The sequence below is a fragment of the Pseudophryne corroboree genome, chromosome 12 (genome assembly GCF_028390025.1).
Source record: "Pseudophryne corroboree isolate aPseCor3 chromosome 12, aPseCor3.hap2, whole genome shotgun sequence".
NCBI lineage: Eukaryota > Metazoa > Chordata > Amphibia > Anura > Myobatrachidae > Pseudophryne > Pseudophryne corroboree.
In genome coordinates this window covers 95,403,754-95,431,162 of record NC_086455.1, presented here as the reverse complement: position 1 = coordinate 95,431,162, position 27,409 = coordinate 95,403,754, and the positions used below count along the sequence as shown (strand labels likewise).

Below are 27,409 nucleotides of genomic sequence, written 5' to 3'. Positions count from 1 at the left end.
CCCAGGATTTGTTATCAGTGTAGGAGAGAAGGGCATTGTGCTAGCAACTGTAATAACCCACATAAAGTTAGACCCCCTAGACCAAGAAATGAGCAAAATTACAATACACACCATTATAATCAAGGATCACATAGGCAGGAAAGGTGATTATTAGGAATGGAGGCAAGCCTGAAGTAACGGTTAATGAAGTGGGAGGTCATTCACTAAAGACACAGGAATGACCAGGTGAAAAGTTGTAAATGTATTTGTGAAAAATGTTTTTCTCTCCCTCTCTCTATCCCCATCTCTGACTAGTAGTGGTAAGAATTCACACATTGCATATCCACTTGGTCCTTGCAGAAGTCTACCAAACCCCAGCATGACCTCCGCCACAATGTATTTCTGGCCAGATACAGACAGTGGAGTAATGCAGGTGCTGGTGGGAAGGGACTGCTCAGGGAGACCATTAGACACATAGATATGACAGCCTAATAAGTCTGACAATGTTTTTCTAATGCTAACAATGTTTTCTTACAATGTTTAAAAAATACTTTGTTTCTCTTTTCTTATTGATGGTTATTGTCGAGTTATGTAATGTATATATGCACATGAATTGTTCTCTATCTCTTTTGTTTTTTTATTTTCTCTCTCTTCTCACTCATGTTTCCATGGTTTAAAGATGGTATGTCACCCCTCAGTTGGACCAATGGTAATGCCAGATTTTTGCTCCTTACAGAAAGATCGTCGGTTAGGAAGGAATATTGCATCACCAGAATGATCGTTTTTGAAGACTGAGAGACAGCACCTTTGAGAGGACAGCAGAACAAGAAGAACAACAAGACGAGAGAACTTATTATCGTAACGAGTTCTCTCCCCCTCAAACTGATTTTCTTATACCCCATTTACAAATTTCTTCTTTTCTCCTCCTGTAAGATGGACTTGCCCCAAGAGACTGTGATATGGATTTTTCCCGTTAACCATGATGTTGACCAGAGCAGTCTGTTTCGGTGAGAGTACCAGTGAGGTCGAGAAAGGATCCAGAAAGGCTCTAATGACTGAGACGGAGGTGTAAATTTCCAATAGCAACCCAATCACCAAGCAAAGGCGAGTACCGGGCACGATCTAACAACCATGTTATCTGTAAACATTTTCTTTGAAGGATTGTTAGCTCAAAAAAGAAAACTGTATCAGTAGGCTCGGTAACAATAATGCCAATCCAGTTTTAATAACCATAGGGACCGGCATCCATTGAGTGACTATCACTCCTTAGTGGGTAGCGTGTTAAATGAGACAGATTTTTGGGTATGTTCTCAAGTACCTCAAGGGCATAGCAAATCAGGGCTAGTACCATTTCCTTTAACGTTAGGGGAGGTACTTGAGCTAAGTGGTGGGAGACCGGTGGACCGGAGGTTTAACATCTCCAGCCCTCCTAGTTTGAAGCTCCACCAATACCATGTGGATAGGTCCCTCATATGTTTTAATATCTCCAATCCCCGTAAGCCGGGAAATTGGGAAGTGTCATGGAGCAACCTTACCATGACCTTTTCACACAGAGCAGATAGAATGCCTACAGATACAGAGCTCGTACGCCACATAGCCAGTAGAGGAAAATCTTTCCGGTATCGATATACCTTAGGAAATAGGATTACTAGAGTTGGAGAGGTATCACCAGGATACTGTGCACATATCGTACAAACTGATACGTGCATTAAGCAGATGGAAGAGTTAGGGTCAGGAGATTTCACCTGGAAGGTTTGTAACATGGTCATGTCCTTCTCCGTCCCCTATGTTCTCCCCGATGACGCATATTTCATATGTGGGAGAAAGGCGTACAAGTGGCTTGCCCCAAACTCTGAAGGATTGTGTTATATTGGAAAAATATTGCCTGAAGTGATGACTGTTACACATGACAAAATGAAGGACATACACCGTGGTGCCCAAGCTCCTTATACTCACACTCATTACGAGCACCGAGTTAAAAGACAACTGTCAGAAAGGTTAGAGCATCCGGCCTCTGATCTTATCCATGAATCCACCGGGATTCAGGTTCTGATAGCGTTAGATTTCACTCGTACTGCTCGGGGAGTGATGAATTATAGGTACATTTCCGCACTCGCCAATTTGTTAGATAATATCACTGAAATGTATGATGACACGTTTAGATACACTGGAAGAGAACTTCAAGCTTATAAAACAGAACTAGTTCAGCATAGGATGGTTCTTAATTACCTTACAGCAGTAACAGGCGGATATTGTGTTACATTGGCAACACAGTACGGCATAAAGTGTTGCACGTATATCACAAATAGCACCGAGGATCCGGTAGAGGTCATAGACCAAAAGATGGACGATATTCTCCAATTGAAGTGGGAATTTCGTCGAAAACACAATCTCACCCTTGCTGCTGTAGGTAATGAGCTGACTGGTTGGGTGTCATGGTTGAACCCGCGAAATTGGTTCTCCGGTTTGGGAGAATGGGCTCAAGGAGTCATAATGGATGTTGGAAAGTTTCTACTATGTATCTTGGGTGTCGTTATATCAATTGGATTGATATTTAGATGCGGGCAGGCTTTAATGAGGTGCAAACAAAGTACAAAAGTGATGAGCTTGAGGAGTGAGGAAACTGTAATTAACCTGGATTTGATTTATGACCCAATGATAGAAACCAGAATGTGATGAAAAATGCGATTATACGGTCCGTTTCTTTCACCTGTTTTTCTGCTTTTCTCCAAGATACAAAGACCCCTTGGACGAGGCAGTTGACGAGACGGTATACAGACAAGACAACAGACAAGCACCAAAGATGAAGTTTTGACAACCTATGATATGGACACTTGATGAACTTTGCCATGGATCCCCAGTTTCCCTAGTACTTTTAAACTCACGCTAGCCCAACATTTTTTGTAAATCTGATGGCTCAGACAAAGCTATTTGCTCATGCCTAAGGAGCAATACAGCGCAAAGAAGACGACTCTCAACAGATACCGAACACAACCTCAACGACAGATGTACATTTCCCTGACATAGAATATCATTGCATTCTCCATAAGTGTTCTTTATCTTCATCTCTACAACCCTCAGGTAATAACACACATAGACGATAGGGAATACAGGCACAGATATCAGCAACCACATACCTCCCCCATTCATGTATCATCAACTAAAATGTGCATCCCCATTTTGTTACAACCATAGCCGAAATGAGCTCGGTAGAGTTTGACAGCCCATCCACAGACCCTTAGTACGGGATAAGAAGGAATTCAAATGTATACTTCGCAATACCTCGAAGCTTGATTTACTACACGTACGGCACGATGATACATGACCCTCCAAACATGGACTCATACACACATGCTTCTACTCTCTCACTAGGTCATACCCTTTTCACACCTACTCCTCTCTTCTTCCTTACCCCACCATGGAAATCAATTAACCCCTGACTTACATTTTTCTCCTTAAACGTTTTGTGGCAGTTATTATTGACTGCCAAAGGGTGGACTGTCGAAGTCAGAAAAATGTCTCTATGCACACTGCCATATTTGCACCGCACACTGGTCCGGGCTGCGCATGCGTGCGCTCTCCCGTGGAGGCGCATACCCGCAATAGCGTGCACTCGCAGGCGCGGTATGCGTATTTACGGTAGAGTTTACGTAGTCGTAGCGTGCGACCCATTCGTTACAACTGTTCACAATTAATGTAGTTTATAGATCATGGTCCCTTTGATAGATTCTGAAAGTTTGGTTAAAATAGAATGTCCCTGAGCTGAGGAATCCCTCTTTGCATCGTACGAAGGGTCTAACAGGAATCATACAGCAGTGTTTGGTACCCATCGGAAGAGTATTTAATTAGCAATATTCCGGTGTTGGTTTGGAGCGTATTAATCGCTCGTGCGAATAGTTATGGACATAAGAAGTTATGTCCATTTATTTATTATTATTTGTTCTTACTTAGTCATGCATCTGAACAGCTGGAGACAGGCATCAGTGGGTCTCAAATGTCTCTTTGACCTCAGAGATCCCCCAAACAATAGTTTGCATGTTAAGAGGGCCTCATATCTACACATGCATAAGGTAAACACAGGAATAGTAATTGAAGATCAATTGTACTCCAAATCAGTATCTTTCCCGCAGACGGAGTACAATAGCCTTTAATTACACTGAGCTTTTGAGACTCAATAAGGAGGGCCAACACCTGTGTTTACAAATGGGGCTGGATTTGTATACAGGAGAATGAGGGCTGAGATGTCATTGTCTCAACTGAAAGTGGACATCATGAATATAGAACAGAACCCAGACAGGATTCTGTTTTGTATTCGCCAAACAATCGCTCTCCAGAAGACAGGAATGTGTTAGTCATCACCCATTATTTTGCATAACCAGGGCCACTGATATGAATCAACTTATGACCTTTTGTTATGATGCAGGGCCGAATTCCTTCGGCCAATGAACAATGGGATTGTAGGGACTATGAGATTGCATTGTGTGTGGGGCATAAATAGGCAGGCCGACCATATCCAATTGCACTCACTCTCATCAACGGTTATCTGCTGATAGCCGGGAGCTGGATATCGAGGCGCAGGCGATCATACCCTTTGTGCGTAAGTTTCTCTCCGTAATCATTGTCTTTCTGTGAGCCAATTTCTCTCTCTCTATCTCTCTCTCTCCTCTTTTCTCTTATATCTCTCATAGTATTATAGTATTGTACTGTATTGCATTTAGGTCAGTGTAGTATCGTCTTTTTGTATTTATTGTTTAGATCTGTGGTTAGGAAGTCTCTGTTATATTGTAGTGTATCATTTGTACTGTTATCCCCTTTTACAAGTATATTAGATATAATACAGTTAATAGGCCTTGGAACCTAAACCAGTATCTGTGTATTTTCTATAGTGTTAAGTGTTCACTTGAGCGTCGGTGACGCTCAAACAGCTTTGTAGTTAGTCAGGTTACACAAGGTTGCATTTACACCCTGTACTCACATTAAGGTATTCAGTGTATTTCATTGGTATAAGGTTGTAACATAAAGGTATAGTGTTGTGAGCGTCTGCATCGCTGGTGACCTCCTCGTGGTCTCGAGCGTACGCCACGCCATAGCGAATCATTCCCCTAGACATAACCAATAACGTGTTCTGTGATCACTGGGCCGCGAGCGAACGTGACGCTTGAGCGTCTCGCCTACGGCTGAGCGATCGTTACGCCAATAGCGTACCATTACGGTACTTCTTAAAGTAAACAGCGTACAGTGTTCTTAGCTTCATAAAGGGTTGTTTATACGACAAAGGAATTTAGCATTGTCATATAGTACATGTGAAATGCAGACCAAATTTATTACTATTTAAATTAGAAGCAAACTGTTGTGCAGAAATTAAATCCCCATCCCAAATAAAAAACAAATCATCTATAAATCTGCCATATAGGGCGAGGTTCGCTTCGTATGGCCCCCCCCCATATATGATGTTCTTCAAATCTTCCCATGAAGAGATTTGCTAGGCTCGGAGCGAACCCCGCCCCCATCGCAGCACCCCATGTCTGCAAAAAAAACTGTGAATCAAATGTGAAACAGTTGTGACCCAAAATAAATTTTATGGATTGTAAAATAAAACTCCGTAGTTGTGATGACATATTGTGATCCTGGAGAAGGTAGTGTTCTACTGCTTTAATTCCCAGTGTATGTGAAATATTTGAATACAATGCTTCTACGTCACAAGTCATCAATATATAATTTTGTTTCCAGGGAATAGTGTTCACTAAGTTCAAAAAGTGAGTGGTGTCTTTAATATAGGACCGCAGATTTTTTACATGTTCCTGTAGATAGTGATCAACAAAAAGTGATAAATTGCTAGTGAGAGACCCCACACCAGAAATAATAGGACGACCAGGGCCGGATTAACAATGGGGCGGATGGAGCTGCAGCTCCAGGCCCACACTTCAAATAGGCCCACAGCATCTCTGGTGCTTTATACTGCTGTAGACAGGAAAAAAAAAATTTCCTTCTACTGCAGCATTCTATCGCGCTGCCCGCCCCCTCCCGTCCTACCTATCATCCGTCGCCAAGTTTAGTTAAAGGAAAGGAACATACATAAACTTTTACTTCAATGGCGGCGCAGTGAAAGGCTTTCCTAGCCCTCACTGCGCCGCGTTCTTACAGAGCCCCGGCGCCTCCTTCACGCCGCCGACGTCACGACGCGTGACGTCACAAAGGCCCCGCCCCGCCGCCGCACCCAGTCTCCAGTCCAGCTGCGTAGCGCACAGGCAGAGCGCTCGCACTGTGACTGGACAAGACTGACACTAGACTGCCTGACTGAAATCCCCGAGCCGTGAGGAAGCCCTGGCTGGCTGGCTGGCCTGGCTGCAGTGTGCCGCATTTGTGTCTGTCAGTCTGACACCGTCGATTCTCAGTAGAGAGGACACGGTGAGATGGCAGACGTTTCATGGGCAGCCTGAAGTTAATTATACTGCAAAAATACAATGTATTGTATATATATTTATATATAATATATATATATATATGTGTGTATATATATATATATATATATATATGTATATATATATATATGTATATATATATATTATATATATATGTATGTATATATATGTATATATATGTATATAGATATATATATATATATATAGATATATATATAGATATATAGTATCTATATGGTCATACTGTATTAAATAAATATATATATATATATATATATATATATATATATATATAGCACAGTATGACCATATAGATACTAATTATATATATATATATATATATATATATATATATATATATATATATACAAAACTGGTAAGGTCGGCACTCACTTATGTCGGCAACTGCCTTGGTGCCATCCTAAAATCCAATGGATATAAATACCGTTCTAATAGAGAGGGGTATGCATCCATCCACTCCTCCTATGAATAGAACAGGCGGCACTCCAAGGTCTTAGTAAAAAAGATATAGTGTATTAAAAAAATCAATAATGTGAGTGGCACATTACGCCAACGTTTCAGCGCCGCGCAGGGCGCTTTTGTCAAGGCTGTGTGCAAAAAGCTGTTTTGTTTGCAGTTTTTTGCACACAGCCTTGACAAAAGTGCCCTGCGCGGCGCTGAAACGTTGGCGTAATGTGCCACTCACATTATTGATTTTTTGAATACACTATATCTTTTTTACTAAGACCTTGGAGTGCCGCCTGTTCTATTCATAGGAGGAGTGGATGGATGCATACCCCTCTATTAGAACGGTATTTATATATATATATATATATATATATATATATATATTACTGCGACTCTGCACTCAATTACTCTATGGTGAATGCCCGGGTTCCCGCCTAACCTTGCAGTATTTGTATAGAGGATAATTGCAGTGGCGTGCGGTGAGGTCAGTGGCTGGTGAGGCACTACAGCCATAATGTCCGCCAAATCCTGCCGATGACCCCTACCGCCGCTGAGCCAATGCCTGCTACTGCCCCCCCCCAACACCACCCTGAACACCAATACCCTCGACCCCCGTACCCACACATACCTCGCCTGCGTGTTCCAATACCTGTAATACCTAAGTACCAAATAATAATAATACAGCACAGACTGAGTAGGGGTAGGACAAATAAGGGGCAAATTCACGAGCCATCAGACATTCACTTATGCTTTGGGGAAGATTCAATTAGCCATGGGTGTAGCGCAGCTGCTGCTTCCTGTTTAAGGCCCGAGGCTATTCAATTACTTGCCAATTTCAACACGCTGTAAGCCCACAGCAAACGCATGTATTGTTGTTTAGTCATAGCTCCTGGGTTAAGTGCCAAGAGCTATGGAATTACTCTGCGTCTGGGGCTTACTGCATGGGGTAGATCCTGTAATTGAATATAGCTCATGGCAGTTCCATGGCTAATAGAATCTTCCCCTCTGATTAACATATTCCTAGGGCTGTATGACGGAATATTAACCAGCAGCCTTCTCTGCCTACTGGATACAGAGAGAGAGGGGATAAAGTGGGGAAAGATGGGAGAGATGGGTGGGAGAGGAGTATGCAGGGAGAAAGAGGGAGTGTAGGGGGGGGGTGTGCCAGTGGGAAGAGAGAGAGAGAGAGAGAGAGGGGGGGGGTAAGAGAGACAGAGAGGGAGGAGAAGAGAGGGGAGGGAGAAAAGAGATGGGGAGAGAGGGGCAGAAGAATTGAGAGAGGGTGATAGAGGGAGGAGAAGAGAGAGGAGAGTCCAGGTTTGAAATGGCAATTAAACAAAATAAAAATACACGTACCGCAGTGCATACTTGCTGTACGGAAGTCTATGTCTGCGGAGCTGCTGTACATGCTGAGGCTGTCTCCGGCATGGGGAGGCTGTCTGCACTGCTGTGGATGGTGGTGCTTGCTGTTGAGCCGCAGCCCGTGCTGTGTGCTTGCTCCCGCCCGGGTCACCTCTTCCTGCTCCTCTTCGGTGGATGCATGTGCCGCTGCGGTTATAAAGTGCACTGTCCGCCCTACTGCCTTGAAGCAGAGACGGACAGTGAGGATGACGCGGAGCGCTGCGGCCGCGCACAGCCAGCAGATGCGATCTACTGTCACTCAAACTGAAGCTGGGCCTGTGTGGAGACCGGGATCTGGACGCGCAAGTGGCAGCGACATCAAGCACAAGGAGGAGGCGCCGGGTCCCAGTGAGTACTTCTGTGCACATCGCTTAGATGTTCCCCCTAGCAGTGACAGCCAATCACAGTGCCCATACTGTTCTGCGGCACTTACACAGGTGCCGCTTGTATTACTTTTTCAATGGGCTTTTACAGCCCTTTGCTTGGACCCACCCCCTGCCCGCCCCCTGCTTCCGCCCGCTTACAAAGCACAGCGGGAGGCACCGTTCTCGGTGCCGCACAAAAGCAATTTTACATGTGAAAACATTAAAATGATATAAAAGAGATCCTTATGACACACAATATGTGTCATAAGTATCTTCTTTGTATTCTTTTAATCAGGAATGACAGGGGAGGCACTGCCTCCCCTGCCTCCCCTGACTGCACGTCCCTGGATAATTGGCGGCACTCACACGGGATTTTACATTAATAACGAATAAACAGCAGCCTGTCTCTATTCGTTGTTAATGTAAAGTCCCGTGTGAGTGCCGCCCATTATCCTCTCTCTCTCTCTATCCACAACTGCTGCACTCAAGGGCTAAAGTCCACAGTACACTAGGCAGTTTTATGCTATCTTTTCAAAGCGAAAGGGATACAGAGTAAAACAGACAATGCATACTCTGTATCCCTGACGAAAAAGTAAATTGCTTTGAAACGTTGGAATAACACTGCCAGTGTAATGCGGACTTTATTTAGCCCTTGAGTGCAACTGTTGTGGAGTCTATATTGGATTGCGGAGGCGGTCTTATGTGTGCATCGGGGCAAGGACAGACAGTATTGGAGTGCCGGTTAGTAAAAGACGCATATATATATATATATATATATATATATATATTTTATATATTGAGAGAGAGGTAATGAAGCAGCGGCACTCCCACACGTGCAGGAAGAGCAGAGCCGGCGCCGTCAGCTCCGGTGACCGCCGGACCACGGTAACTGGGACGCGGACCCCGAGCAACGTCACGTCCTGGGACACCGGGAACGATCGAAGCAGATAGTACAAGTGGAGCACAGTGCGTCTGACAGGCCATCCCTTCGTCAGGAGGCTGGCCTGTCAGATTCTGGGAATAACTTATATAGCCCACAGCTCTACAGCTGGGATCGTTCTAACTTCAAAGCTGGAACAGCTGTGCTGCATTATGGGGGTCATTCCGAGTTGTTCGCTAGCAGATTTTGGTCGCAGCACAACGTTCAGGCAAAAAATCGGCACTTATGTGTATGCGGCGCAAAGCGCACGCGCGTCGTACTATTACAATGAACGATGTAGTTTCACACAAGGTCTAACTAAGCTTTTCAGTCGCACTGCTGGCCGCAGAGTGATTGACAGGAAGTGGGAGTTTCTGGGTGTCAACTGACCGTTTTCAGGAAGTGTGCGGAAAAACGCAGGCGTGGCTGGGGAAAAGCGGGCATGGCTGGCCGAACGCAGGGCGTGTTCGCGACGTCAAGACAGGAACTGAATAGTCTGAAGTGATCGCAAGCTAGGAGTTAGGTCTGGAGCTACTCTGAAACTGCACAAAATTATTTTGTAGCCGCTCTGCGATCCTTTCCTTCGCACTTCTGCTAGGTTAAAATACACTCCCAGTGGGAGGCGGCTTAGTGTTTGCACGGCTGTTAAAAGCAGCGAGCGAACAACTCGGAATGACCACCTATATTATTTCAGCGTCAAATTACACAGTAAAACTAATTCAGTGAATATATAAAAAATACAAAAATGCATGCATAAAATACAGATTATAGTACACATAACACAAAAATACATCTCTGTTTATATAAAAACAATTACATGCTCAAGAAATTGCACAAAAAATTCCAAATTGATAAATAATAAGTTAACACAAATCCACAATAAATCACAGTTCATATATATATATATATATACAAACAAAGAACCCAGCACTCACCAAAGTAAACTCACTTATCCTCAACAATTCAATAAATAAATGATGGGGGTTTAGTTGGTGGATTGGCCAATGCACGGAAGCCTGCATACCGATTTTCAAGGTACCCCACCTTCATGCAGGTCCTACACTACCACAGAGTCTTAAAACCTGACTACTTCACTGCTGTTACACACATCATCTGCCTGCTAGATTTAATGTGTACCTGCCACACCTTTATGGCTTTTAAAGGCACACTAGTCACCTATTGCACTGGCTCAAAGATGATTGCTAAGGAACAGCTGAGACAGGTTCAGGATAATAAAGTCCACACAGGGGTGCATGAGAAAGCTAGTGGCCACGGTTAATAAGAGCTAACCATAGATTAACACCATTGTATACACACAGAAAAAACCACAGCACTCACCACACCAGAAGCGGGGCACAGCCATGCACTTACCACTCACAGGGTGGGGTGCATGTAACACAGCACTCTCCACCACAAAAGCGGGGTACACAGCTGTACTTACCACTCACAGGGCGGGGTGCATGTAGCCCATGACCACATCGCTCTAATAAATACAAACAAAGAACCCAGCACTCACCAAAGTAAACTCACTTATCCTCAACAATTCAATAAATAAATGATGGGGGTTTAGTTGGTGGATTGGCCAATGCACGGAAGTTTTTGCTCTAGTAGGTTCCAACTTGAAATGCCTAAGTAGTTACTATATACGAAGACTGACTATTTCCGCTCAGTGTTCGTGTCATAGTATCGGCTTCTCCCTTCTAAAATGTAAGCTGTATAACGAAAAGGTGTGGCTACATATTCAACTTTGTTAATGAATACATAAATATATATATATATAGCAGCAATATATGAAAGCAGGACTCTGAGACTACATATAACAGCAGGAAGTGGTTTAATGTTTTCAACAGGGCACGTAACCCCATCATCAGGGTGAGCGCAACAGAGTTTGCTGCGCTATATAAGAAACTGTTAATAAATAAATAATAAATAAAATAAATAAATATTGTCTATTTGTGCATAATATATGTGGATATAATGCCGCACACACCACCGATGTTCATGTAGGTGGTTAACTCTTTGCTACTGTGCATGCACGGAAATCTGTGTTATACAGAGTGTGTGCACAAAAGGCACAGCTGTAATTGAGATGCGCAGTATCAGAGATGTCTTGGAAAAGTGATGGACATTTCTGCACAGTGATTGGGAGGTGGCTATTAATGCGCATTCAAATGGTGTGTCTCATGGGTGTATTATGAGAGTGGCTGGCATATTGCAAAAAATGTTTGCATACACAGGGCCTAATTTAGAGCTGAACGCAGCAACAAATTTGTTAGCAGTTCGGCAAAACCATGTGCTTGTTGGGCAGATGTAACATATGCAGACAGAGTTAGATTTGGGTGGGGGGGTGTTCAAACTGAAATCTAAAATTGCAGTGTAAAAATAAAGCAGCCAGTATTTACCCTGCACATAAACAATATAACCCACCCAAATCTAACTCTCTCTGCACATGTTACATCTGCCCCACCTGCAGTGCACATGGTTTTGCCCAACTGCTAACAAATTTGCTGCTGTGATCAACTCTGAATTACCCCCACAGATTCTTCAACATTCACACAGGAGGCCATACTCAGACAGAAAGTCTGCCATTGCATAGAGCTGGTTCAATTTCCGCGGTACAACCGATTGTGTCTACGGACTGTGTCTATAGATGCTGGCAGCGGGCGTCTCAGTCCTTGCACGTTTGGACAAACACAAGGGAAGGGCTTTGTAGCAGCATGTGCATAAAGTTGCAGATGCGCAACTGCCAAAAAACGCAGCTGTGACCGCCTCTGAAACAGTCCCTATGTGTGGTCTCCTATTCTGTTTGTTATATTGTGGATATATAGATTTATATAAATAACAAAAGGGAATTTACACACATTTTGAGTTAAATTACATTATGTGGCATATTGTTGGAGTGTGTTAACATTTGTTTTACAATTTACATAAATTTATTTTTGTGAATTTTTCTATTTTATCTGTAGGTCTTTATTACAGTATGTAGTTCTTTATTACAGTATGTATGTCTTTATTATGTATGTATGTCTAAAAAAAATTTTGGAGATATATTTGGTCACTTAAATACTTGGGATAGAGTTCAATACTATATACTTTTTTGTTGTATGTGTAATAATAAATATTAATAAACTCCTATATAGTACTAACACTAATGTACTGTATATTCCCTCAGCCATCAAAGCTCTTTTGTCTATCCTACTAAACACCACAAAAGTCTTTGTCAAGCAGCAGTAAGTAGTTGTCACATTATATATATATATATATATATATATATATATATTACTGTTATATATGTATGTGTGTTTATGTATATATTTATTTATACAGTCATTGGGTGGAATTCAAATGTAATTCATGCTGGCAGCCAGCAGATGGCGCCCAATGGAGATATTCAATTGTAGCTCTGTTCACGCAGGATCTGCTGCCGGGGGTGGCAAGATAAAATGTGTGAAAAGTGACCCATTTGGGTACCCAAATGTCACTTTTTGGATTGCATCCATTAGTTTAGTTGCCTTAGGCAGCTAAACCAGACACTAATGGGCGTGATCAGCGCGATAGGAGGCATCAATTGAATATCACTCCTGCAATCTCCCATCATTTTAGATGGGAGAGCAGGGCAATAACAATTGAATTCCCCCCATTGTTTGAAATTCTAAGTAATTTCAATGACTGCAGGGCGATTCTCCGTGATGCACAGGGGAGCTACACAAATTCAAACAAAATACTTCTCACAAATACCAAGATTTTAGTGGGTCTTAAGTTATAGGGTAAGGCATTGCTATTAAGCAATTAAGTTTTCATATAACAACAATTTCTTAACAAACCAGTTTAAAAGGAAAAAAAATTCAAAAGACTCTGATGCATAGGACTTTATGTTCACTTTCTGAAGATTCACCCTGAAGAGAAATAGGTCTTCCGTATGTAGAGCCTAGTTTATTTGCAGATTAAGCAGAGGGTCTGCTTCTGAGTCGGGTGCAAAGTAGTAGTTGCGGGTAGTCGTGGAAGCCTATCTTATGCTAATGTGAGTTTCCATTTGGGTAATGCAAAAATCTGTATGCCCGCACGTGGGAAGCCGCTACCCCCTATTTTTTTGTTTAGAGCCAAAAGTGTCACCAATTGTATCTGCACTTTCACCAGTCCCATGCTAGGTGCAAAAGATACATTTAAACAGGCTTCACCTTCTCCATACGCACGACTCAGAATAGCGCGGACCTCTAGCTATACTCCCACAAGACAGAACAATTCCATGCGATCTCTTTGTCGCTGCCTAAATCTGGCCTGTCAGACTCCGAATATTAGAGAGATAAGCAAAAAGTGATTTCTACGCATGCACTGTATGCAATGGGGGGGAATTAAAATGTTTGAAAAGTCGGTTGGGTGTCTGTATTTTCCTGTCTATTAGATAGGAAAAAACAGACACCCAACTGACTTTTCAAACATTTGAATTCCCCACTAAAAGTTGCTATTTTCATCTGTGCAAAGAGATCCGCCCAACTCAGAATCAGCTCAAAAATGTTTTATACAGTTAAATCTGAGTGTAAAATAAGCTAGAGAAACACCTATACAGTATTTTACGAGTAACGCTTTACTTGTCGTTCAGGTTAACATGAAAAAACAACAGAGTGGCTGGGATAAACTAAAAGCTAAGAAAGAGGAAAAGAAAAACTTAGAGAAAGTATTGGCTAAGACCAAAAAAATTACAGACTTTTGTTCTATAAAAAGTGCAGCCAGTTCCTCTGTAGTCAGTCCAAGTGCATCCACTGCCAGAGACTTTGCAGTTGGTGCAAGTGAAGCTGGTGCAAGTGAAGCCGGTCCTAGTGCATCCGCTGATCATGCAGATACATTAGATGTACAAAATATAACCAGTGAATCAGTTGAAGGTGACACAGAAATTGTGGTTGAACAAACAAAAATAACATTTTCAAATGATGTAGGAGAGTGGAAAGTTTCAGAAACCTTGCGTGAATTCTTCTGTCAGAAGGGGGTTGCTGATTGCCACTTCCTAAACAGTGATTTTACCAATACCAAAAAAATATTCCCTGGTGAACATTTTGCACGACATTGTACAAAGTCATTGTTCTATCGTGAACAAATTAATGGTGAGAAAGTTCAGCGTGACTGGCTTTGCTACTCGCCAAAAACACTCAAACTATTTTGTGCTCACTGCAAATTATTTTCTTCAGATGCCACCTTACTGTTGGCAACTGATGGTTATTCTGACTGGAGACATGCAGCCAGAGATCTGAGCCGCCATGAAAGTAGTGCAACTCATGCAGATTCTCTTGAGAAACTTATTAGAAGAAAATTGACAGGTGAACGTATAGACAAATCTCTGGTGATTCAATACGAGTCTGAGAAAAAGTATTGGCATCAAATTCTGCGCAGAATTTTAAGCACTATCAAACTCCTTTCATCGAGAGGTCTTGCCTTTCGTGGAAATGATGAAATCATTGGCTCAGTGCACAATGGTAATTATTTAGGGTGTCTAGAATTTTTGGCAGAGTATGATCCCTTCCTAGCTGAACACATTCAGATGCATGCTAACAAAGGGCGAGGACATGTATCATACCTGTCCTCAACGATTTGTGATGAATTTATTGAGGTGATTGGACAACAAGTATTGCGGCAGATCATAACTGAGATAAAAACATCTAAGTACTATTCTGTAAGTGTGGACTCAACACCCGATATTTCACACACTGATCAGCTGACACTTATATTTCGTTATGTGCTTCCAAATGGACCCATTGAGCGTTTCACCAAATTTATTCCAGTACGTGGACATACTGGAGAACACTTGGCAAACACCCTTCTTCTTTTTCTTGAGGAAAATGGGATTTCCATTCAAGATTGCCGGGGCCAATCATATGATAATGCATCAAATATGAGTGGAAAATACAATGGTATGCAGGCCATGATTTGTCAGAAGAACGTGCTAGCTGAATATATTCCATGCTATGGGCATTCTCTGAACCTTATTGGGCAAAGTGCTGTAAAATGTTGCTCTGAGGCAGTTTTGTTTTTTGACTTTGTTCAGAAGTTGTATGTGTCTTTTTCTACATCAACACATCGTTGGAATCTTCTGACAGATGTCTTCAAACCCCTTGGATTACCTACACTGAAAAGCCTTTCAAATACACGTTGGTCTGCTCACCATGATGCACTAAATTCCTTGAAAAAAGGATATCCGGCTATTAAAGATCTTCTACACAATATGGCAAATGATACATCAGAAAGGGAAGAAACATGCTTGGAAGCAAAGGGACTTTGTACTATAATGGGTCAATTAGAAAATGGGATAATGGTGCAACTCTGGTCCACAATACTGAGCCGGTTTAACAAAACAAGTCATTTTCTTCAAGATTCAAGATTGGATCTGAACAGAGCCACAGACATTTTGGAAGCCTTAAAAATGTTTGTAGAAAGCCTCCGTTCTCAGTTTCCAGAATTAGAGAACCAAAGTAAAATACTTTACTCCTGCGATGATTACAAACAAACAAGACAAATTAAAAGAAATAAGAAGTGGGACTTTGGTGGTGCTGAAGATGCCGCTGCTGGACTTTCACCATCAGACAAATTTAAAGTGAACACTTTTCTTCCCATAATTGATCAGCTAGTGTCATCACTAAATCGAAGAAAAGAAGCATACAGTGTCATTCGAGACAGATTTGGATTTCTTTCAGAACTGTGCTCTCTACCATCAGATGACCTACGCGCTAAGGCCAGTGCATTAGTAGGAATATACCCAGGAGATCTTGGTCGAGAGTATGCAGATGAAGTAGTACACTTTGCTGCTTTGTTTCGTATCTATATTTCATCTGGTACAAACACAGATACACATGAGAGCCAAGAAATCAAAATGTATAAATTTCTAATTACAGAGGCATTGGTTGGTAACTTCCCAAATGTTGGCATTTCACTACGCATGTACCTTTGTCTGATGGTCACCAACTGCAGTGGTGAGCGCAGCTTTTCTGCACTGAAGCGGGTAAAAAATGCACTGAGGTCCTCCATGGCACAACAGCGCTTAAATGCACTCTCTCTTTTGTGCATTGAAAATGAACTATTAAGAGAAATGGACATGGAAACTGTAATAGAAGAATTTTCCAGTCGTAAAGCAAGAAAAGTTAACGTTTAGCAATACTTGTTCATTATCGTCAGTTTGTAGTCTGGTTGTTGTGTACCTGTTATAACCTGAAATGTAATTTTAAGTGTGGTTTATTTGAGAACACATGCTCTTAAATTCACCAATGTTTTCTGATTAAATAGCTTTTGGATTTATTTCATTACCAAGTTAAAAGTTTGAGTCTTTACAAACTGTTATTTTGTGAGCCCAATGGATCGTTGCCTATCTGATATTGCAGTCTATATGGCATTCGTATGTCTATGTCAGATTTATCATAGGTGATAATATCTCTGGTAATATGATTAAGTCATAGGGGCCTATTCAATTGAGAGTGAGGTCTCTTGAGCATTACTTTCTGGTTTGAAATATAGAGCGAAATAGCCTATAGTACCTGTGATTTTAAACACTGCGAGGTCTTAATTGAAGAGCAGGTCACCTATTTTGCAGTCATACTGTAGTTCACATTTTTTTTGTGTTATTTAATATTTATTTAGTGTTATGTATTATGTTTTCATGGTCTGCACCTTGTACTTTGTTCAAAGTTAAATATTGGAAAACTAGCATATTTCAGGTATGTTTCTGTTAAATCACTTTATAAATAAAATTGTTTGCATTTTATTAATAAACTCTAGTTTTTGCTTTTTATGTATTTTTTTAAATTCAGTGGTGAATAATATAACAGGTGGTGTATGGTAAACATAAACAAAGACGGGATGGAGATTGAGGTGGTTGAAGGTAGGTGGTTAGCTATGTCCTCCATGGTGCTAGCCACACTCTACGGCACATACCACACCCTCATATCAGTTGCCACACCCCCACCATGCTGGCCACACCCCCTTCGGCAGCACACAATAGGCCCTTTGTGAATTTAAGCTCCAGGCCCATGAGGACCTTAATCTGGCACTGAGGACGACCAGGGGGTGTGGTGAGGGATTTGTGTATCTTGGGTAAATAATAAAAAGTGGGAATAATGGGGTGTGCATTAAATAAAAAGTGATAGGTATCTTTATTTATTGCACAGACTTCCAGACCCATATTTAATAGGTCTGAGAGCTGTTTTTGAAAGAGGGGGGTGGGATCGCGATCCAATTTCTTATAATAATGTTCATTGGATAATTGTCTATTAACCTCAAATAGGTAATCCTCCGTATTGAGTATCACGATCCCACCCCCCTTGTCTGCTGGCTTAATAATGATATTTTTATCAGAATATAAGGTCTTTATTGCCTTTCTTTCACCTTTATTAAGATTGTCCTTAAATTTTTTCTTTTCTGACAGTTCACACATGTTCTTAAAGTGTTCTAAAGTGCTATTATAGAAGCTCTCAATGAAGGGACCTCTGTATTGTAAAGGATAAAATTCTGATTTTTTTCTTTGTGAGAAACTATTTTTTATATCATATATTTTTATAGTATCCTCATTATTAGAACCCCCTTCTTGTTGTAAGAGTTCTAATGCCTCAATTGCTATATTATCCTCCTGATCTAGAATAATGGGTGTTCCTATAATTTCTTTCTGTTTGATTGTTTTTATTGCAAAATAGCGTTTGCGGCTGAGGGTCCTAACATATCTATTAAGGTCCACAAACAGACTAAAAAGGTTGGGTTTCATTACCGGCGCAAAATTCAATCCCTTTTCAAGTAGGGCGAGCTCATATTCATTTAGGTTTTTGTTAGATAAATTAAAAATTCCTCTACCAGTAGATTTTATCTTGTGCACAGATTTTTGGTGGGATTTTCGTCTCCCAAAATTTGATCACAAGGTCAATTACGTCCCTGGGTGGGGTTGAACCACCAACCTTTCGGTTAACAGCCGAATGCGCTAACTGAATTCGCCACAGAGACAGCTTACTATAAAAATATATGATATAAAATGTAGTTTCTCACAAAGAAAAAAATCAGAATTTTATCCTTTACAATACAGAGGTCCCTTCATTGAGAGCTTCTATAATAGCACTTTAGAACACTTTAAGAACATGTGTGAACTGTCAGAAAAGAAAAAATTTAGGGACAATCTTAATAAAGGTGAAAGAAAGGCAATAAAGACCTTATATTCTGATAAAAATATCATTATTAAGCCAGCAGACAAGGGGGGTGGGATCGTGATACTCAATACGGAGGATTACCTATTTGAGGTTAATAGACAATTATCCAATGAACATTATTATAAGAAATTGGATCGCGATTCCACCCCCCTCTTTCAAAAACAGCTCTCAGACCAATTAAATATGGGTCTGGAAGTCTGTGCAATAAATAAAGATACCTATCACTTTTTATTTAATGCACACCCCATTATTCCCACTTTTTATTATTAACCCAAGATACACAAATCCCTCACCACACCCCCTGGTCGTCCTATTATTTCTGGTGTGGGGTCTCTCACTAGCAATTTATCACTTTTTGTTGATCACTATCTACAGGAACATGTAAAAAATCTGCGGTCCTATATTAAAGACACCACTCACTTTTTGAACTTAGTGAACACTATTCCCTGGAAACAAAATTATATATTGATGACTTGTGACGTAGAAGCATTGTATTCAAATATTTCACATACACTGGGAATTAAAGCAGTAGAACACTACCTTCTCCAGGATCACAATATGTCATCACAACTACGGAGATTTATTTTACAATCCATAAAATTTATTTTGGGTCACAACTGTTTCACATTTGATTCACAGTTTTTTTTGCAGACACGGGGTGCTGCGATGGGGGCGGGGTTCGCTCCGAGCCTAGCAAATCTCTTCATGGGAAGATTTGAAGAACATCATATATGGGGGGGGCCATACGAAGCGAACCTCGCCCTATATGGCAGATTTATAGATGATTTGTTTTTTATTTGGGATGGGGATTTAATTTCTGCACAACAGTTTGCTTCTAATTTAAATAGTAATGAATTTGGTCTGCATTTCACATGTACTATACATGAAACTTCAATTAATTTTCTAGACATTTCATTATAGGTCACTGAGGGAAAATTAATTACTCAAACATATATTAAGCCGGTTGATCAAAACCGATATTTAAACTTTTCCAGTTCACACAAAAATTCATGGAAAATTAATATCCCGAAGGGTCAATTCATCAGACTAAAGAGGAATTGTGGTGTAGATAGTAATTTTAAGGTACAGGCGGCTAAATTATATCAATCATTTCGAGATCAGGGATATCCGGATAATATATTACAAAAGGCCTTGACAGAGGTCAATGAAATAGATCGAGCAAACCTCCTTAAGACTTCTAAAAAATCTAAAAGTAAGAGTAATACAGATAGGACTGCTCTGTTCACCACGCAATATAACAACTGTGCATTTAAAATCAGGTCTATTATAAAAAAGAATTCAGCTCTACTTAAATTGGATAACATACTACGTGAAAATGTGGACTTGGAAGGTACAGTAATTTTCAGAAAATCCACAAATCTACAATCATTACTAGTGAACAGTCATTTTTCAAAAGAACAGGTTACCAATAAAACGTGGATACCAGAACGCCCTAAGGGGTTCCATGTCTGTGGTAAATCCACTTGCACTACTTGTAAACATGCTCTAAGAAAAACTATAGAGTTCACTTCAAATAGTAATGGAAAAGTATTTACCATAAAAAAAAATTTGAATTGTAGATCTACATATGTTATCTACGTAATTCAATGTAGTTGTGGCAAGCAATACGTAGGAAGAACTACACGTATGTTGCACACCAGATTCATGGAACACTGGCGGAATATAAATAAGGGAATCAAGACCCACCCCCTTTCAAGCCACATCTCACAATGCATGAAATCAGATACCTTTGGTAGCATTAATGTTAGGGCCATTGAAACCATCAAAAATACAAAAAGGGGTGGCGATAGATTCAATTTGCTCTGTAGGAGAGAAGCATTTTGGATCTACAGATTAGAAACATTGGTACCATATGGACTTAATGATACAGTGGAGCTCAACAACATCTGATATCTGTCCTAGTGTTTATACAATCATTGGGGATGGCTCTATACATGTAGATGTGTCATACATGTATGTGTGGATTTATATATGTGTATGTATGATGGCATCTATTCTGCTTTAGTTGGATTTTTCTCTTTGTTAACATATATACAATTAAAATAAAAAATATATATGCATGCTGGTACTGCTGACGAGTTTGTGTGTATATATATATATAGGAGATCCCTAGAGATATATATATACTATATAACCATTATATAGATTTATTACACTACTATAGTAATAAATTGATATATCTATATCAGGTTTGTTTTCTCTCTCTTCCCCGTCTTTTTCCTTTCCCCCTTTTCCCCTTGTTTCTTGAAACCTACTATACATACTAAAATTGGGTAGAGTTTCTAAATATTCTAATGTTTTATTACTTCACCTCTGCTAAACTAACAACTAGTAATTTATGGTGTCTATAAAAAAGGATTAGTAAGTGTGAACATATCTCAATGGAGCCATAAAATACACCATGAAATATTTTTGTGATTTTAATGTACTTATCGTTCTAAGCAGTAAGAGGCTGTCTGCATATGTAGGGGTTAAAATAGGAGAGGTTTAATTAAACCCCATACAGGTGTATTGAATTGTCAAAATGCTTAAAAACATACTCCTATGCAGACAACCTCACTAGGTTCTGAGGAAGCTGCCGAGTTGATTCAAAGGCAGAGAAACGCGTAAACCTTTCTACATTCTCTATCAAAAGCCGGTATTTCATCTATTCCATCCATTTGCCTCCTACGGCTAAAAAGCTTGTGGATATATGAGGAGAAGCAGCGCTGGGTACAGCAAACCACCGCGCGGCATATGGGCAGTGTGGAGATCGATACTGCAGCCACAGAGAGAAACAATCAGGAGACAGCTGTGACTCCAAGCAGCGTGCAGCCTAGAGTCTGACACCGCAGTTCAGAGGGAGCAGACTGAGAAGCGGCTGTGGGAGAGATTAGCGCTGGAGGCAGCGTCGGCACCCAAGCTTGGAAGTGGTGTGTGTTCCGGAGGAGAGGACGAGGTGAGCACTTCATTATACACCTCATAGAAATGGAATTATTGCCATACAGCTCTCCCACTATCAAGTAAAACCACCACTTGCACAAAAAAGCAAAATTGTGCCTCCCCTGCACTTTAATAAATAAAGAGACTGCCTTATAAGCGAACTGTACTGGGTATACCAACATCCAGTTTAAATATTGCACACAAGACAGCCCAGTATTTGAATATACCCCACTTCCAGATAGGTCCGCACTAAAAGGAACTGCTACCAGCGGACGGGAAGAGGGATTATTATCATTGAGCTGGGTATATACATCAGTGCAATAGATCCCAAATGCCTTGATAATTGTCTGCTATAAAGGACATTCTGACAAATATTTCTTTTTTTATATAGGAACGAATTTGTTTTATATCACTCAGTTTTAAGAATTATACAAATTATGTAAAGCATTTAATGTATTTACCGGCCGGTACTAATATTAATATAAATAATTGTTTTTATTGCTTAAAATAAAAAATTATTAATTATATATATATTGTCATAGACGTGTGTATTAATAATATTCTCATATCAGCGCCTCTACTTTCTTTTCACTTGTGGAAGAAAATTTTCTATTCACCAAGGTGATGGCAGAAATGATGGTCCTCCTTCGACAGCAAGGAGTTAATATAATTCCTTACCAGGACGATCTCCTGATAAAAGCAAGGTCCAGAGAAAGGTTGGTGCAGAAGATTGCACTCTCCTTGACAGTACTTCAACAACACGGTTGGAACATCATTTTTCCAAAGTCACAGTTGGAACCGATGACAAGATTGTCATTTATGGGGATGATACTGGACACAGAGGTGCAGAGGGTATTTTTTCCAGTAGAAAAGGTTCTGGAAATCCAGAGAATGGTCAAACAAATTCTGAAACCAACAAGAGTGTAGATTCATCAATACGTTCGATTGTTGGGGAAGATGGTAGTGGCCTAGGAGGCCATACAGTTTGACCAATTCCATGCCAGAGTATTCCAGTGGGACCTATTGGACAAGTGGTCCTGATCCCATCTACACATGCATCAGAGGATAATCCTGTCACCCAAAGCCAGAATTTCGCTCCTGTGGTGGCTGCACAGTTCTCACCTCCTGGAAGGACGCAGGTTCAGGATTCAGGACTGGGTCCTAGTAACCACGGATGCAAGTCTCCGAGGATGGGGGGGAAAGCTTCCAAGGAAGATGGTCAAGTCAAGAAGCCTGTCTTCACATAAACGTTCTGGAGTTGAGAGGCATTTACAATGGCCTTCTACAAGTGAGGCATCTTCTTCAAAACCAACCCGTACAGATCCAGTCGGACAATATAACAGCAGTCGCGTACATAAACTGTCAGGGCGGAACGAAAAAGCAAAGCGGCAATGGCAGAGGTGACAAAGATTCTCCTCTGGGCTGAAAGACATGCAAGAGCTCTGTCGGCGATTTTCATTCCGGGAGTGGACAACTCGGAAGCAGACTTCCTCAGCAGGCACGATCTCCATCCAGGAGAATGGGGCCTCCACCAAGAAGTCTTCGCAGAGGTGACAAGTCTTTGAGGGGTTCCTCAAGTAGACATGATGGCATCTTGTCTCAACAAGAAGCTTCAGAGATATTGTTCCAGGTCGAGAGACCCTCAAGCAATAGTAGTGGATGCACTAGTGACCCAGTGGGTGTTTCGGTTGATATATGTCTTCCCTCCTCATACCGAATGTTCTCAAGATCATAAGAAGAACAGGGGTTCAAGCGATCCTCATTGTCCCAGACTGGCCAAGGAAGATCCTCGGCTTCTTTCTCTTCACGAGGACCTGCTGCAGCAGGGGCAGTGCGTGTATCAAGACTTACTGCGGCTACGTTTAACGGCATGGCTGTTGAATGCCGCCCCCTAGCCCGAAAGGGTATTCCCAAAGAAGTCATCCCCACTCTTATTCAGGCCAGAAAAGGAGTAACGTCCTGACATTACCACTGTATTTGGAGAATATATGTGTCTCGGTGTGAAACCAAGAAGGCTCCAATGGAAGAGTTTCAGTTAGGACGTTTTCTCCATTGGATGTGGGCCTACGATTGGGTTCAATCAAGGTCCAGAATTCGGCCTTGTCTGTTTTCTTTCAGAAACAATTGGCCTCCTGTGGCACCATGGTATCTTAACATGGTGTTGGAGTTCCTTCAAGTGGACTGGTTTGAACCTCTCCAGGAGATAGAGTTGAAGTTTCTCACTTGGAAAGTGGTCATGCTGTTGGCCTTGGCATCCGCAAGGAGGGTTTCTGAGTTAGAAGCCTTGTCTCACAAGAGCCCTTACTTGATTTCCCATGAAGATAGGGCGGAGTTAAGAACTCATCAGCAATTTCTTCCAAAGATGGTTTCTTCTTTCCATATAAACCAACCTATTGTGGTGCCAGTGGCTACTGACACCTTCGCTGCTTCAAAGTCTCTGAATGTGGTCAGTGCTTTGAGAATTTATGTTGCAAGAACAGCTCGGATACGGAAAACAGAGGCTCTGTTTGTCCTGTATGCTCCCAACAAGATTCTAAGCAGACTATTGCGCACTGGATCAGAGGTACGATTCAGCATGCTCATTCCACGGCAGGATTGCCGATACCGAATTCAGTGACTGTACATTCTACTAGAAAGGTGGGCTCATCCTGGACGGCTGCCTGGGGGGTCTCGGCATTACAGCTTTGCTGAACAGCTACTTGGTCAGGGACAAACACGTTTGCTAAGTTTTACAAGTATTACACCTTGGCCGATGAGGACCTAAAGTTTGGTCAATCGGTGCTGCAGGGACATCCGCACTCTCCCGCCCATACTGGTGATTTGGTATAACCCCATGGTACTGAAGTGGACCCCAGCATCCTCTAGGATGTATGAGAAAACAGGATTTTAATACCTACCGGTAAATCCTTTTCTTCTAGTCCATAAAGTATGCTGGGCACCCAGCCCAGCGCGTACTTTACCTGCAGTTGTTAATTTGTTGAAAATGTTTTCAGAACGTTTGCTGTAATGTTCATGTCCATTGGCATGTGTTTTGTTGAATGCCATGTTGTGCGGCATGGTTGAAGTGTGAGCTGGTATGAATCTCACCATTAACTTAAAAGTAAATCCTTTTCTCGAAATGTCCGTCTCCCTGGGCACAGTTCCTATACTGAGGTCTGGAGGAGGGGCATAGAGGGAGGAGCCAGATCACACTCTGAATAAGTCTTAAAGTGCCCATGGATCCTGTGGAACCATCTATACCCCCATGGTACTGAAGTGGACCCCAGCATCCTCTACGGACTAGGAGAAAAGGATTTACTAGTAGGTATTAAAATCCTGTTTTACCCTCCACATTTTTTTTCTCCATTTTTTAATGTGTGGAATTATATGCCAGTAATATATCTGGAATTAGACGGCAGTAATGTCTGGAATTAGATCCCACTAGATAGATACCAGATACCAATGTAACTGGAATCATGGATGTCCTATGCACAGTGACAGGACACTACCACTGCAGCAAGATGCAGCACAAGACACTGGACTAGTATATTAGTAATGTACTATAGTATTACTGAGCACCACAATGCAGCATAAGACAATGAGCAGTGGTACTGAGCACTGATGATGATAATACTGAGAACTGACACTGAGCAGCAAGATGCAGCACAAGACACATGATTATTAGTTATGTACTGTAGTATTTCTGAGCACCACAATGCAGCACAAGACAATGAGAAGTGATACTGAGCACTGATGATAATAATACTGAGAACTGACACTGAGCAGCAAGATGTAGCACAAGACACTGGACTATTAGTAATGTACAGTAGTACACTGAGCACCACAATGCAGCACAAGACAATGAGCAGTGATACTGAGCACTGATGATGATACTTCTGAGAACTGACACTGAGCACAACAATGCAGCACAAGACAATGAGCTCATTGAGCAGTGATACTGAGCACTGATGATGATACTTCTGAGAACTGACACTGAGCACAACAATGCAGCACAAGACAATGAACAGTGATACTGAGCACTGATGAGGAAACTGCTGAGAACTGACACTGAACAGCAAGATGCAGGACAAGAGAGACACACTACTAGTATTACTGAGCAGCAATAAGTAAGCACTGATACTGAGCACTGATATTGAGATTTTCCACTGAGAGAATGTAGCCACGTCCTCTCTGCTCTCTCTACAATGCACGAGTGAAAATGGCGGCAACGCGCAGCTCTTTATATGGAATCCGAATCTCATGAGAATCCAACAGCGGGATGTTTTCCCTCATTCGGGTTTTCCGAGTCAGGTGGGAACAACCGAGCCTGCCTGAGTTAGGGGGGGTTCGTTCTCAGAGAACCAAACCCGCTTATCTCTAATACATACACACGTCAAATTACATACAGCACTGATCACCCCCCCATATCAGAAGCCACATCCTCACCATACTGGTCACACCCCATGTGGAGGCACACAATAGGGCCTTCATCAATTTCAGCTCCAGGCCCACAAGGTCCTTAATCTGGCACTGCATTCACCACAAGAAGTGGCAAGGGAAGGCTAAGGCCTTGCCCTTTATTTAGTACTGGTGGTTCTTCCTCTTATGATGATGTAAGCCCTTCTCCCTGTAGATGTGTAAAAAAAATAAAAATGTTAAGGCACAGGAACCAACTGTGTGCTCAGAAATATCACAAATCCTTTGACCATTTGTGCACACTATGCAAATGTGGGTATAAGCAGCATGAGTCAACATGCTGACAGAGAAATTGAGGATGCTTCTGTTGAAGTGCAACAGGGTGAGGAGTATATTTGTGTAACTGGCACTAATAAGGATGTTGATGATGAGGATGTTGATTAGGATGTTGTTTGTATAAATCAGGCACCAGTGGAAACAGTTGTTGCCCATGATATGAAAAAGCCCATTGTCATGCCTGGGCAAAAGTTAAAAAAATCCACCTCTTATGTGTGGAATTATTTCTACTCAAAGCCAGACAACAACTGTCAAGCCATATGTACTCTTTCTCATCTAGATTCAACTTCACTAGAAAACCAATTCCCTGGATATTAAAAAACATTATTAGTGTTCTCAGAAATGCTGTTTTACCCACTGTCCACTTAACCACAGATATGTGGACAAATGGAACAGGTAACCTAATGATTACATGACTGTAACAGCCCACTGGGTAGATTTATTGCCTTCAGCAGCACCAACAGCAGCAGCATCTAACTCATTCTAGCTCGTTCACAGTAAGACTACTCTGTGTATAACCGTATTCACTAAGAGGCATACCACTGACAACTTCTTAGAAAATCTCAGGGAAATCTTTGCAAAATGGCTTACCCCCTTGGACTCTCATTGGGATTTGTGATTTCTGACAATATTGTGAGAGCATTACAGCTGGCTGAATTCCAACAAAGGCGTGCAAGAGATGCTCTCTGTGGCCTGAAAAATTTTGGTCCAGCACTTCAAAACGCTTTCCTTTAACTCCCCCTTCTTCTTCCCACAAGGCTCCCTTGTCTAATCCGCACTTACCATCTTTAACATGTGACTGGACCAGCGTCTGACCTTAACCACTGTTGCACCAGCATTACACTTTCTCTGGCTGCAGACACTGTAAGTCAGACTTAAAGAGCCACTTTCTGGGGTGCCACATTCGGGCGCTCAGCAGCCACATATGTCATATTTTTTCTTGCAGTCTCCTGAGGTGAAAATATTTGTTATGGTAAAACTTACCATTGATAACGTTAGTCCACAGCATCC

The 27,409-nt window shown here is 41.5% G+C and overlaps 1 protein-coding gene across 1 annotated transcript; it reads left to right on the top strand.

The window, feature by feature from the left end:
- The first annotated feature begins 14,160 nt into the window (after nucleotides 1-14,160).
- Nucleotides 14,161-16,692, top strand: LOC134979936 (zinc finger MYM-type protein 1-like). The gene has a single exon (XM_063946545.1). It carries the CDS (start codon nucleotides 14,161-14,163, stop codon nucleotides 16,690-16,692), a length of 2,532 nt encoding a protein of 843 aa, XP_063802615.1.
- The last annotated feature ends 10,717 nt before the right edge of the window (nucleotides 16,693-27,409 follow it).